The sequence below is a fragment of the Mchenga conophoros genome, linkage group LG10 (assembly GCF_057382185.1).
Source record: "Mchenga conophoros isolate Kocher_MC1m ecotype Shallow Benthic linkage group LG10, M_conophoros_male_GT1.1, whole genome shotgun sequence".
Classification (NCBI taxonomy): domain Eukaryota; kingdom Metazoa; phylum Chordata; class Actinopteri; order Cichliformes; family Cichlidae; genus Mchenga; species Mchenga conophoros.
In genome coordinates, this window is record NC_140535.1 from 9,990,230 (window position 1) to 10,005,062 (window position 14,833).

The 14,833-nt window shown below is 39.4% G+C and overlaps 1 protein-coding gene across 3 annotated transcripts in view; it reads left to right on the forward strand.

The window, feature by feature from the left end:
- Nucleotides 1–14,833, forward strand: part of LOC146565376 (unconventional myosin-XVIIIa-like) — a 61,170-nt gene that overhangs the window by 38,017 nt on the left and 8,320 nt on the right. For 2 of the 3 annotated variants that reach the window (XM_085288486.1, XM_085288485.1), the window contains 16 exons: nucleotides 111–230; nucleotides 354–471; nucleotides 1,694–1,821; nucleotides 1,985–2,139; nucleotides 2,804–2,927; nucleotides 3,067–3,267; nucleotides 3,384–3,494; nucleotides 5,756–5,860; nucleotides 6,027–6,173; nucleotides 6,376–6,489; nucleotides 7,451–7,567; nucleotides 7,976–8,059; nucleotides 11,258–11,395; nucleotides 11,838–12,023; nucleotides 12,109–12,248; nucleotides 12,836–12,880. In XM_085288486.1, the coding sequence (XP_085144612.1) occupies nucleotides 111–230; nucleotides 354–471; nucleotides 1,694–1,821; nucleotides 1,985–2,139; nucleotides 2,804–2,927; nucleotides 3,067–3,267; nucleotides 3,384–3,494; nucleotides 5,756–5,860; nucleotides 6,027–6,173; nucleotides 6,376–6,489; nucleotides 7,451–7,567; nucleotides 7,976–8,059; nucleotides 11,258–11,395; nucleotides 11,838–12,023; nucleotides 12,109–12,248; nucleotides 12,836–12,880 (2,033 nt within the window). The remainder of the gene's footprint in view (nucleotides 1–110; nucleotides 231–353; nucleotides 472–1,693; nucleotides 1,822–1,984; nucleotides 2,140–2,803; nucleotides 2,928–3,066; nucleotides 3,268–3,383; nucleotides 3,495–5,755; nucleotides 5,861–6,026; nucleotides 6,174–6,375; nucleotides 6,490–7,450; nucleotides 7,568–7,975; nucleotides 8,060–11,257; nucleotides 11,396–11,837; nucleotides 12,024–12,108; nucleotides 12,249–12,835; nucleotides 12,881–14,833) is intronic. The other variant, XM_085288487.1, reaches the window with a different exon arrangement.

Here is a 14,833-nt window from a genome sequence, read left to right on the forward strand (position 1 = left end):
TGCACTCTTTATTTTATTTAAAGATTTGATTACCTACTTGCACAGGAACTGTGGCCAGTAGTTTGCAACTTTGCATAACACCCCGTGTGCGTCTGCCTGTTTGTGATCAGATCGCAGACTTGCTGGCAGAGCTCGCTGATGAGAGAAGCACAAGTGAGTCAGCATCCCAATTGCTGGAGGCTGAGACTTCTGAGAGACTGCGCTTGGAGAAAGATATGAAGGATCTACAGGCAAATAAACATGAAATATATATATATGAAAGATGCACACTTAAAATTTATAGTAATTCTGAAGTTCAGTTTATTATGACTGACATGCTCTGTGTGATTATTGACTGAATTTGTGCATTCCAGGCAAAGTTTGATGCCATGAAGAAACAGTTAGAATCGCAGGAGATGGAGGTGATGGAAGCACGACTCATGAAAACATCAGAGCTAAATGGGGAGATGGACATTGATGATGAAGATGCTGGTTAGTAGAGCAAGACACTGATATCTAACATTTGGTCGTGACACCAGAGATTGCTACATGCAAGATCGAATTTGAAGATAATTCGGAGAAACTTTTCTCTGTTTTTTTGAATAACATAGTCTCGGTCATCAGTGTTTTTTAAGCATTTGTTTTAAATTCCCTAATTAATTGCACCCTGCGACACTTTCAGCAGCTTACCTAAGCCTGCCTAATGGGCATGTCAGCTCAGGTCAGAAGCATAATTTACTGAACCACTCAGACCAGCATTATGTGCACAGTTTGAAAAATCTCCCTTATACTAATTGTAGCTGCAGGAATGAATGGCTTTGTTCAGCTGTTTCAGCAGGAGACATGGCAGTAAGACTTGGTCACATCCTGCATAATACTGTTAAGTATATTTTCCAAGTTTAGGATTAACCGCTAGGAGATTAGGATGTCCGCTCCCAGGCATACAACTAATTCTTGTTTCTGATTGGTCTCCCCCTGCTGGGAAAGAGAGCGCCTGCTGAGAGCATATTGTCCATGGGTCTTTTTTTTTTTTTTTTTATATCTGTGTTCCCACCTCCTTCAACCCACCTCAGCAGACAAGCCATTACAGAGCATATCAGAATTCTTAGATGAATGAGAAAGTAATCGGTGGGATCAGAGCTGGTGGCCCTGCAAGTTGTCATTATGCTATATATATGCTAATGAGCAGCACTGATGGAGGAGCCTGTGTTGGTATGTGAAGGAGAAGTGGACAGCCTCTAAAATGATAAGGCTTGGAAATGAACCTGAACCCAAATGTCTGTCTGGCTGCTGTTATAGTTCTGATAGCCTATGACAGCTCCAGAATTAAGGTTGCCTAAGAACTGTGGAAAGTGCCACTTAGACATGTCCTCCTCTAACTACTGTTGTGGTGTGCTCTGAATTCCTATCTCAGGTTTATTCAAGATAAGAGCTAAAACACAAAGCCTTCTTTGTAGTTTCCTGTTGAATACCTTGACCTTGTAAGTTCAGCATCTGATTAAGCAAAAGTTTTATTTCCAGAAAGATTATTTTATTTCAGTCTTTGAATGTGATAATCATCGCAGCCAGTGCAGTGCACTCCATAATCCCACGCATCCATCATGTCTGTGGTTTTTACGCCTCTTCCTCTGTGTACCTGGCTGGACCTGCATTAAAGTCAGGAAATGCTCAAATGTCACACAGACATTTTCTAAATTGCATGTCTTTCCTCTAGGAGGAGAGTGGCGGATAAAATACAATCGAGCCGTTCGTGAAATGGACTTTGCCAAAAAGAAACTTCAGCAGGAGTTTGATGACAAGCTGGAGACGGAACAGCAGAGCAAAAGACATGTAGAGAGAAAGGCAAGAGCAAATTACAACTTGAAATAATAATAAAAAAAAAAATCTAAATTAATTTGTCTCACACTTATAACATTTTAATTGTGGAAATGTAATAGTAATACTAGGTGTTGCACTTTCATTAAAGAATTGTGTGTGTGTGTGTGTGTGTGTGTGTGTGCTGCAGCTGGCTGATTTGCAGACGGATAATGAGGATTTGCAGCGCTCTGTGCAGCAGCTGAAGAAAAAGTGCCAGAAACTGACTGCCGAGCTGCAGGACACCAAGCTTCATCTGGAGGGCCTGCAAAGTCGCAACCATGATCTGGAGAAGAAGCAGAGGAAGTCAGTTCAACTGCCTGTCCAGTTCTCTTGCATAAACACACATTGCAGAGAGCATATAGCTCTTTTCTCCTCGGATTAAGCAGCACTGGTCTACTCGCCTAATGCTAAAGTTTTCTTTAATATGAACAGTGACTGAGATGTTCTGTAATCTGTGGAATTGCATTAGCTGAGAAAATGACTCAAGACTTTAAGCACTTGAGAAGCTATCACTGTGGCAGAATGTGATCTCTCCCCTGTGGCTAATTGAAGATGCTCTGTGGGTGAAATTATTTTCGGCTGCGCTTCAGAGAGAAAAACAGAGAATTACAACAAGCTGACAGCATGAAACACTTAGCTGTTAAGTTCACTAACCATAAGTGTTTCTGCCCTAGACAATTGAAGAAAACATTTTGCACATTATTACAACCCAATGGTAAATTGATGGCTATTAGAGGGGGACAGAAGTGGAGGCTAAAATAGAACCGATGATAGCCTGGCGCCTCCCGTATAACAAAGTCAAATTCTCTGAGTAACATACTGTGCACAGAAATGAATGATGCAGAGATCTATTTCTGAGAGATCTTTCTTTAAGCTGATTTGTTAGTTTAGAGTTTAAAATATTTTTTTTGTGTGTGTGTGTGTGTGTGTGTGTGTGTGTGTGTGTGTGTGTGTGTGTGTTTTCCAGATTTGACCTGGAGCAGAACCAGGCTCAGGCTGAGGTACAGAGGGAAAGGAGCCAGAGGGAGAAGCTGGCTCGAGAGAAAGACATAATGACTGGTGAGATGTTTAACCTCCGCCAGCAGCTGCAGGTAGGCTTCTCTCCACTACATACTCCACATGTACTCTAATGCCCTCTCTTGGGGACAACATGTCTGATGTTTCTGCTCTCTGTATGATATAACTAGGCTGGTCCAGATGTATGTTTTACAGCATGCCTTCTGCCTGCAGGACAAGGACACTGAATTGTGTGGCATGAATGTAAAGGTGCAACAACTGGAGGCAGAGCTACAGGATTTGTCCTCCCAAGAGTCAAAGGATGAGGCCTCACTTGCCAAGGTCAAGAAGCAGCTTCGTGACCTCGAGGCCAAGGTGAAAGACCAGGAGGAGGAGCTGGATGAACAGGCTGGAAACATCCAAATGCTGGAGCAGGTACAGAGGGGTGCAAATATGGTTCAGCTAGGAGTTCTTCTTGCTAATTGTTGCATATGTATCTCTCTCTCTAATACATGTTTGTCTCACATGTCATTTATATGTTATGTCTTCAGACTAAGCTGCGGCTTGAGATGGAGATGGAGAGGCAGCGGCAGACCCACTCTAAAGAGATTGAGAGTAAAGATGAAGACGTAGAGGAGATCAGGAGATCTTGCAGTAAGAAGGTAGCCACTAATCATTCTTGCAATTTCTGCAGTTTTTTTTCTTATTTATGGCCTTTTTTTGTTGACTAACATTTACTCAGGGCTGTTTACTGCAGTACTCAGTAACACACTTTTTTCATGCTTGATTGAAAGCACAAAAAATAAGGGAATTTATGTTGATGATTTCTTTGTTGTAACAATGCTTCTGAGCAATAAATCTTATACTGTTGGAAAGCCTGTTTATTTCCCCTGAAATGGTGTCACAGTTGTAAGGAAAATGCATCTGTGGGTTTAGCACCTCAGTTGAGTATGTAGGTTGTGCCCATGAAAGACTTGCCAAATCTTTTCTGCCAGTGCCAAAGTGTTTATTCTGCTATTGACTCTTGTTTGGTGTCATTTATTGAAGTCTATGATTGAAGTCTGAAAAAACAACCTATTGGCAATTAAAAAATGTTTTCATTTAGCAAAAAGGGAACTGGTACTATGTAGAAAAGCCATACACAGCCTGGCATCTCCTGCTCATGCTGGTCACCAGCTTGGTCACACACTGCTGTGGGATGGCATCCTATTTTTCAACCAGCATTTGTTGCAAGTCAGCCAGTGTGGTTGTGTTGGTCACTCTGGCACAAACAGCATGTCCAAGCTGATCCCACAAATGTTCAGTGGAGTTGAGGTCAGCACTGCAGACAGACCATTCCATCCTCTACACTCCCCAAATACTGTAGGTCAGGGGTGTCAAACTCAAATACACAGTGGGCCAAAATTCAAAACTGGAACAAAGTCGCGGGCTAACGCTAATATTTATTGAAAAAAAAATCTTCCTCTAGATATAAGAATGAATCTTTTCTTATGGACTCAAACAAGTTTTGCTGAAAAACTGAATATGGAACAAGCAAAGCTTAATACTAAACAATATATATATTAACTGTATAATACCAGTAGGCCAGCTCTAATAGTAATTTGGTATGGCTTCGCGGGCCAAATGTAATTAGGCTGCGGGCCAAATTTGGCCCGCGGGCCAGAGTTTGACACCTATGCTGTAGGTAGTCTCTGATAAACCTCGCTCTCTGTTTCTCTGTGAGGAAGATGCTCCACCACACTATCACACTGCCTCCATCAAAAGCTGTTACCCTATCGGTGCAGCAATCAGAATAGTTTTCTCCACATCTTCTCTGCAATTTGAATCTATGATAGGTCCAGATTTTGCCTACGGCAGTCTATCTTTGAACATAATGTTCTTCCACATTTTCAGGTGCCAGTGCAAATGTTGCAGACACCAGTGCAAAGGGGCCTGACCATGAAGGGCAGTCATGGCAGGCCTCCTAGCAGCCCTATTAGATGGAAGTGTGAAGTCTTTTCTGGACTACCTGGGTAGAGAGCTATTAGCAAGTTTTTATTTTTATTTTTTATGGGCACAACCTACCTACTCAACTCTGCTGCTCAACCTACAAATGAATTTTCCTTACAAATGTTGCACCATTAAAGGGGAAATAAACAGGCTTCCCAAAGATATGAGATTTGTTACTAAAATGATTGTTACAACAAAGAAATAATTGAATAATTAAAATTTCTATTTACATAGCCCAGTTTATGAAGTTCCTGAATTCATTACTTTAATTTCACTTCATCTAGGTACACATGCTGTATTGCTTTATGCCTCCCTACGAGTTATAGCTGTGGGCAGGGATTTTTGGATGTCCATCCATCTGTCCCACAATTTGTGGACACTTTCTGCTGTATGCCTTCAGGGAATTTTTTTGAAACTTTGTATACATTTTGAATTGGTTCAGTTTTGGTCAAATGTCACAGTGACTGATGTGTCTTAATTTGGAGGCAGAAATAATTATAGGATTTATTTGTTGCTATAGGTTTGAGAATTTTATAGAACTATCTAATATGAAAAAACAAATTGGCTTTTGATCTTAATGGTTTAGACTTGGTGTCCGTCAAATTGAAGTGAGTCTGGATAGTCATGGATGTAAACTGCAATGGCTTCTTACAGTTGCAAGGCAGTCATTGCAACTGCAAATGTAATGTATTCTTTAAACTGTTATTTTATTCCATGTGTCTTATTAAGTAGAAAGAAGTTAAATGGATTTCTATATTTAAAATTTTTTAATTTGACATAATGAAGCATCATGTGTGATTAATCTTAAGGCTACCAGGTCTGCTTTTGGGGGATCTATTTGTCTTTGAGAGCAGCCGTGTCTAGCAGGACGGTATGTAATGTCTGACTTTATCATGGATCCAGCATTTGTGCATCTTGACACTGTGTTCTACAGCTGAAACAGATGGAGGTACAGCTGGAGGAGGAGTATGAAGACAAGCAAAAAGTGTTGCGAGAGAGACGAGAGCTGGAATCCAAACTGCTGAATGCTCAGGACCAGGTACTGTCATTACTCTGAACATATCCGTGTAGTCAAGTCTGTGCAATTTAGTGTCTGCCACTTGTTTTGATTGGAAAGAAAATGCTTTTGAGTCTCAAGGGTTGCTATAGGTTTTCAAGGAGGAAAGTAACGATGCTGGGCTATAAAGGAGTGGTTTGTCATTCAGGTGAGCCAGAGGGATGTGGAGACAGAGAAGAGGCTCAGGAAAGACCTGAAGAGAACCAAAGTCCTTCTGGCTGATGCACAGATTATGCTGGACCACCTGAAGAGTAATGCCCCCAGCAAGAGGGAGATCACTCAGCTCAAAAATCAAGTACATCCCTTTGAACATTTTGGCATCTGCCTGCGCCCAACATAGCACGGATGTGTAATATACTTAATGATACAACAACAGAAAGCATGCTTTGAAATGTGTATTATGCACAAATCAACACAAATGAAAAAATCCCAGATTCTGGAGCTCAGTTCCACTAACGTTTGTCCCAACACCTCTTCTTCCTCCTGTTTTCTCACAGCTTGAGGAGTCAGAGTTTACTTGTGCAGCATCAGTGAAGGCTCGAAAGAGTATGGAGCTGGAAATAGAGGACTTGCATATCCAAATGGAGGATATGGTCAAAGCGAAGATGTCGGTAAGTTTTGACATCTGTTAACAATGTATCCTGAGGGTGCAACATATGTCGTCAAGTGGAACCGCACAAATTGTGTTCCAATTACCCACTTGACTAAGCTTGAATGCCAATATGTTCTGCATATGTTTCTATTGCTGTATGTTTTTGCATCTGTCAATATTGTGCACGATATCACACATTCATAGATAATGAAATGTACTTACCTTTTTTCATGTTCACTTTTGATGAGAGGGAAATAATTTGCATAAATGTTTCTATACCCTTCTTTTGATGAGCAAATTAAACCAAAAACAACAAACAATGTTTAATTAACTGAGGGCTGGTGCCTGTCAAATTTTCTCTCTTCAAAATACAGCAGGGCTCGAACATTAATATGCATACATCATCAGCCCATGGTGGAATATTAAAATAATAAATGCCCTTTGGCATATGTCGGATTTCAACATTTTGCTCTAATGGATAAATAAGCTTTGTTGAATGTGTTTTTTTTTTGCTTGCTCATTAATGGGTGTCTCATGAGAGTACTGCCTACATTTTAGACTCATGGACTGAGGATGTTTGTCTCTCTCGGGATGACACACAGAGTGCTATGTGCCTGTGCTTTGCTTGTTAATTGCTGCATTTATGGCAAGGGAAGGTCTTGTAAATGTCTGAGATTAGAGAATGCATATTGAAGGCCTGAGCCTCCCCCTGATCACAGAGGATGAACTCTAAATGGGACATCACCAGTATGCTGCACTGGCTGCACTTTTCCCTGCCTAAATGAGCCAATTGATTATCTCCAATTGGTCTTATCTTCCAGCCAGAACCCTGTCCAGATTGTGTTTCATTGCTATTAGATGAGATTCCCAGACTGCCACGGCCAGGCCAACTAATGACCATTTATCATATTCAATAGCTCATGAATAAATCCTGCCATTCTAAACTAAAGTGTGTGTTTCTCGCTCTGTTTGTGCCTTAGTTGGAGGAGCAGCTCAGCCGTCTGCAACGAGAGAAGAATGACCTGCAGTCACGCATGGAGGAGGATCAGGAGGACATGAATGACCTGATGAAGAAACACAAGGCTGCCGTAGCTCAGGTAGTCCTGCCTAAAACTTTAAACATCTGTTTGAATGCCAAGAAAAATGGAGTGTATTGCCTTCCGTTCAGCTCGAGAACTTTGTCAAGTATCTACTGTTAAGAACTTGGCTGTTCTTCAATACTGTTGCATTTGGTTGTATATTTTGTATTAGTGTAGTTGCACTTATTTTTGAAACATTAACATTATTTTCTCCAGTAGTGTCTTTGAAATTTGGAGGATATTCTCAGCTAAACATGGGGATATAATCTGTTGTACAGCAGACTACATGACCAAATATTTGACTTGGATATAATCTTGGACATTTGCATTGACAGTAATATAACAGATAACTGAGGCATACATGAACACCAACACACCTGACTCTCTGACTTTTTTTCTCTGTGCATGCATGCATGTGCATACTAGTCTGCCAGGGACTTAAGCCAGATCAGTGACCTGCAGGCCCAGCTGGAAGAAGCCACAAAGGAGAAGCAGGAGATCCAGGAAAAGGTAAAAAGAAGTATTCAAAAGCAATACAGCTCCCTGCCAGGAACCTGCCTGCTGCCTCAACACTTCTTTCTGATTAGGCTTTAGCTTTTCACTGTGTTCTCTGATTATTTTGACCAAAAATGCTCCTTTTATGTGGTAGCGTGCTTTCTTCCAGCCATTGCAATTTACATGTAAATAGTAGAAATCAGAGAAAAAGTGTCAAGGAGCAAATTTTCCCCCTCAGAATTCTTACAGTATTTAAAGGAAGGGTGGAGTACATAAACTTAACAGCCGATTAAGATGGAATAACTATTTAGGTGAAGAAGTAATTTTAGTCCTTTCAACAATCATCCCTGAACTTCAGCCAACCAGCTTTGGTCTAAATGTTTTTTTTCATTTGTAGTTCTGTTGTTATATCATTTTAAAGAAGAATATCAGGTTAATAAAGATGGCAATTGGAAGCAAGTAAGAAAATAGTGTTTTCGATATCAGCTATTGGTATGAAAAAAATGTAATAGCTGGAGATAATAGCAAAACCTTGTTACTGTGCAAGGCCAGTTTATTTTATGCATGATGCATGATGTATATGGTTACTCCAATCAAGTGAAAAACCCTGAAGATTCCTTTTTGCTCTGACACAGACACACACACAGCGGATGCTTGCAGCAGAGTCATGTTTGAAATGTCAACCCATGGCGTTGTAGAAACAGATGGCCCTGTGCCAGTCATTTCTGGCTTTTGTGTCACCCCAAGCACCAACAGCTAGCTAGTGTACCTACATGAACATTCAATAAAAATAAGTGTCACTGGTTAGGACTGCAGGCAAGCTAGTTGAATACTAAGAATTTTAGTCTGGCTTTGTCTTTCCCGAGTAAGCAATGCGTTCCCTAAAAACACGTGATCTGAAGTTTGGAACATACGTTGCTCCAAAACCTGTATCTTTATACTTTTCAGTATTAATGATGCCTTCACAGATGTGCAAGTTAGCTAGTGCAATGTGCTCTAATGTATCTGCCAGCCATCACAAATGCAGGCTTTTGAACTCTGTACTGATAGAAAGCCAAATGATACATCTTCTCTTTAGAACAGAAAACAAAGAAATCATAAAGAATTTCAATCCATCTTCAATGATCTCTGGCTCAAAGAAGACCCAGCTGTGTTTAAATTTTGTGTTTTGTTTTTTTTGTTTTTTTTTCTTAGCGTGGTAGAATTTTACAGCAACTGTGTTCACTCACAGTGCCGAAGTATTCCCGAGCCCTTGTAGAGGTTTTCACTGAAGAATCTGAACGCATCTGTCCCCTGGTCGTAGATGTCTTTGGATTCTGTGATGTTATGTATTTTAGATCACAAATGAAAGATAATTTTTAAATTCTTGAACTTTTGATGAAAGAGCCCTCATCTTTTACTTCTGGAAAAGTCAGAAGATGCTCTTTTTGTGTCTCATTACAGATTTTTTTGCTGAATTTATAGTGAAAATCTTTTCAAGTTTTTGTTTAGCATTACACAAGTTGCCCATTTTTTTTCAACATTATGTTTATTAAAGTTTTACATATATGCATATATAAAGTACATAAGTTGCCCATTTTGTGTAATATAGTGTTTGTGTTTATAGTTTTTGGTTTTGGAAAAGCACAATTAATCTCCAGGAAAATGTTTTTTTACGACTCTGTGGCTGGGGAACTGAAATCCTATATCCATCTTTGGGTATAGTTTATTGAACTGTTGGACTTGGCATTATTTGAACTTGCTGTTTGGGCTTTATGTCTATAGTTTTCATTCTAGTTGCCAGAAATTGAATAAAGACTGTTGACTTTAGTGTTCACCTAAATCTTTCTCTAGCAGGTCAAAGTGTTCACTTATTTAGAGAAATCCCAAAAATGAATCGGCAAGTGCTAATGTTTACATGGCAATCATCAGCAAATTGCCATTGTGAGTATGCTAGTCTGCAGATTTTAGCACATATATCAAAGCCTTCCAAATGTGACAGATGGTGTGGCTAATGGTGTGGTTGCAAATTCCAATTCTTGTTTTCACACTGCACTTGCTAAGTCACAAACAGATCTGAATTATACAACTGTAATAAACCATAGTGTCCTTGCCTGATTTACCCTATTTCTGAGCTGATTGGTCAAATTACTGCATTTTGTGCTTGAGGTGTCTGCTAATGGTTGAGGTCTGGCATAAATGTGGATTCATGTGATACAAAGATTAATGCTTCTGATTCAGGCCTATGTTGATAAGTGCTTTTATCATGTTGTACTGATGGAATACTATTTGTTCAGAAGGCAACCTCTGTGTTCGATATGTCATGTATTAATGCATGCCTATTTCCTTTTTTGATGCATTTATTTACAAAATGAATTTCGTCTGGTAGATTAAATGTGAATTTAGCTTTAGCATGGCAAAGTTTAGCATAAGTGTGAATGCACGTTATACGACCACAGCTTGGTGTTACTAGACTGTATTTTATGGCTGCATGGTGAACTAAACAAAATTGTGTGCTATAATCACAGAATCAAAACACAGAAATAATAGCACACTGTTAGTTTTGGGTCACTCAAGGCCCACCCATCAGAATATTTTTGGCGATACCCAAGTAGCACAGCAGGGCTGTAAGGCATTGTTAAAACCTGTCAGAGTAAGCAGTGATAGCTATCTAAAGCATCTGACCTTGAAGTGGTTATCTTATCCCCAGTAGGAGAAAAATCTGGATTCTTTAGTAATATCAAAGGAGAACTCCAAATCCTCCTTGTCTCTGATGCAAAGTCCCTTATTAGGTGCCATGCTGGCTTTTGGACCAGTTTTGTTGTGATGTGTCTTTCTTCCTTTTATCAGTCATGAGAAAACCATTCAGATGGAACAAAAAAAAAAACGTGCTTTGCATGAAGCAAAAGCTTTTCTAAAGGCTTGTGAAATTACTGTGGCTTGCTGTTACTCAGTTTCAACAACAAGCTCTTCTTTTAACTATTTGTTGTACATTTGGGGCTTATCTAGAGCTTATTATTCACGCTGTATACCAAATATTTATATTTAGAGACTTGGATTACATTTATACAAAACTGCAATTTGGTTTTAATACATGCACACATCAGCACTTCATTTTAATTTTCACAGATCTCACTTAAGAGGGGGCGCAAAAACCAGAGGTCAAGAAGGTGTACAGTGGAAATTGCTCTTCAAGAGTGTTTATTTGTGTAAATATGTGTGTCTGTCCTCCAGCTCCATTCGCTACAGAACCAGTTAGAGTTCCAAGAACAATCCATGGTGGAGAAGTCACTTGTGAGCCGCCAGGAGGCTAAAATCCGTGAGATAGAGACCAAACTGGAATATGAGAAAACGCAGGTTAAGCGGTTGGAGGTAAGATGATGTGGACAAATGTGAAAGCCATGCATTGCCAACCTGTTAATTGGATTCTGACACTTAATTTCCTAGTAATTTTAAGACAAAGGCCTTAAAAAGAAAGTTATAGTGCCGCTTGCTTTGCTCTGTACTGTCTTTCTAGATAACAAAAGTGTCCATCATGGAATGAATTTAATTAGGTTCTTATAAAGACAGTCAGTTGATGGTCACCTTCCCTGTTATTCACCTTAAAAATGAATTAAAATGAATTTGGACAAAGGGCAACTCATAGCACTGTTCACATTTCCATTTTGTTATTATTAATGGCATAACTGACAGTGGCCAGCTGCAGGCAGCTGAGAAATGACTTAAAACAGTACAAAGAAGATAATTTAGCTTGAGTGTTGTTCACTTGTCTGTACTATATGTGCCCTTAACATGTTCGTCACCTGCTTCCCAGAGTCTGGTGGGTCGTCTGAAGGAGAATCTTGAGAAGTTGACGGAGGAGAGAAATCAGCACATCACTGCAGAAAACAGGGAGAAAGACCAGAATAAACGCACGCAGAGGCAGCTAAGGGACATGAAAGAAGAAATGGCAGAGCTGTCCAAGAAGGAGGCTGAGGCAAGCCGCAAGAAACATGAGCTGGTAAGGCCATGGGTGATTTGTGACCTTATGGTACTCACTGGTGTTTACACTGGAGGAGCTAACCATGCTCCAATCCATTCACCAGGAAATGGACATCGAGAGCTTAGAGGCAGCAAATCAGAGCTTACAAGTGGACCTTAAGTTAGCCTTCAAGAGGATAGGGGATCTGCAGGCTGCCATTGAGGATGAGATGGAGAGTGATGACAACGACGACCTAATTAACAGGTGAAGTGCAGATTTATTCTTTGTTTCATTAGATGCCACACTGCAATGTAGCTAGCTGCCTTAGGTACCACAGGGCATTCTCTTTGTATGTTGGAAGAAAGTTACCAAATGAGATGTGCTAGCTTTTTCACCAGGCTGTCAATCATAACATGTTCTTTCTCCTATGTCTTCCTGCTTCAATTTCTAACCTCTTTTGAACAAAGTCATACTACAGTCTGTGAGTTCCCCAAATACTTCTCAAATGGTTTAATTCTGCTCCATGCTTTTGATCTTTTGTCTCTTTGTTGTTTTTTCTGGTTTGGTTACACGTTTCCTCTTTGCAGTTGAGTTGAGGGTTATGCTGGCTCTGAGCCCTCAGATGTAAACACTAACTGCAATATTACAGACCTCTAAAAAGAAGACAGTGCACTCACCAGCTCTGTTTGAGCAGAGGGCATAGGTTGTTTTACTGCTTTACAGTACACAGTTATTTTATATGTGCTTAAATTGCTCTTATGTTCTGTCCTCCTCTTGCAGAGTTTCAGAAAAAATGTATCTCACGTTCTCTGTTTTCTTTTTCCTTTTGGTGTCTTCCACACTTCTGGCAGTTTGCAAGACATGGTGACAAAATATCAGAAAAGAAAGAACAAAACGTGAGAATGGAAAATGCTTCCTTTTGTTTCTGTCATTATGGTTGTTTTCAAGTTTGTTTTGTTTTTCTTCGGCACCCATTTTAACCGCAAGGGAGAATAATGCAGTATACCTTATCCTTTCATTCTTTTTGTTCACAGTAACACTGTGAGACGAAGTAATTTTAAATAGAATAGAAAGCAGTGTCTGTGTTATACGTCTCTGATAAAAGCTATGCTTAAAGGATGGCCCCGGTGTTTCATTTTATTTCGTGCCAAGTGTCTGGCGGTGTCCGTACACAGTCCGCCTCATTAGAGATTTCAAGGCTTGTTTGTTTGATGTTAGATGAAATGTAAACTAGAATGAAAAATGGAGTATAAGGCTAAATGTTGAAGTTTTTCCTCCTTTAAACCGTTCTCACTGCTTTTGAAAATATGAACCAAAAGAAAAACCATTTTTTTAAGAAACGTGGTAATGCTGCATCATTCTCTCTATGAATAATTTTGCGTCAAACATCGTCCTCATTCACCGCTCACCACTTTGTTAAAATCAAGAGTTTGCATTTTTGCACTGACTTTTCTTTAATTGTCTTTTTGTTCTTCTAAAGCTTTTCCAAAGCACATGGAGCACATCTCAGTGAATGCAGCACTGTGATGCATCAATGCAAAATTATAAATGTAATATTCATTTACTGCACTTTGCATGATAAGAGACTAGGGGTGAATGATATCACCTGTGTAATGATATGTGATGAAAATTTCCAATAATGGCTTGAACTGACAATACAGAAAGAAAAGTAGTGAGTGCTCCAGCAATGCTCGGTTAAATCAGTTGTTGGGTCACATACATCATTTTTGTCTTAAATGATGTAACAAGTTTGTTGTTTCCACTTTTAGCTGGAAGATGCATATTTTGCAAAGCACCATGCTTTGTTAGAGGTCGTTGAAGTAGCTCCATTTTAGGTACTAAATCGGCATAGGATGCTCTCATGCGGCTTTTGCTCTCAGACATGTCTGGGTTTGTTGTTGCATGCACTGGGGAAGGTAGATACATGGTGTTGCTGTAGCAATGATATTGATCATGCATAATCAGGCAGCTCTATAGGAGATATGTGTAGTAATATGAAACAATTACAATTCTGTGGTTGCCTGAATGTATCTTCAGTCATCTGCTTTTTTTCTGTGACAGTTTGGTGAAGATATTTTCAGTGTTTAATCTTATGGGAGTAATTTACATGTGCTCTGGAAAACCTTAAGCATGATTGTGTGAGTACTGCTTGTGAGTGTATGTCCTGTCTGCATATACAGCAAGTGGTGTGAACAACACAGTCCACTACTTGAATGTTTTGACTCAAAGCTGAGCTTTTGATTTCCTTGTATTCAAACATTCTACTAATCCAATCTTATTTTACAGTACTGTGAAACATTTAACTGAAAATATAAAAGTTCATCTTGTCTCTCGTGTTAAATGTGGTTATTTATTTTTACTCAACCCTCTTTTCTTTCATTTTCAATGTAGTAAAAGGATTTTGGCATGCTGAATAATTAACTGTCAATGCCAGCATAATCTTCTGTTTATGGCAAATATCCATAGCTTTCTACATTAACCTTTGATTGCTTTTTCAAAGGAATATGCTATTGTGCCTTTATTAATCACTTTGTCTTTCAATTTTTCATCAAACAGTCCATGTGTATCCGTGCTTTGCCTTTCTTTTTGTGCAACTCGAGGCAAAGAGCAACGATTTGCCATGTTTACTTAATTACATTTTCCCTCCTTCGACATCATTGCATTAACAGCATGGATGAACAGTAATGGAGGTGGTGATTTTCTCCTAATTATGAAGTGGATTTTCCAGATGAATTACATTACTATTGAATATTTTGTACTTAATATTTCAAAGCAGAGGTTGCAATTCTTGGATTAATGTGATTGTAGTGTCATTTACATTTCTGATTGCAGCACAATACTTTGCAAGG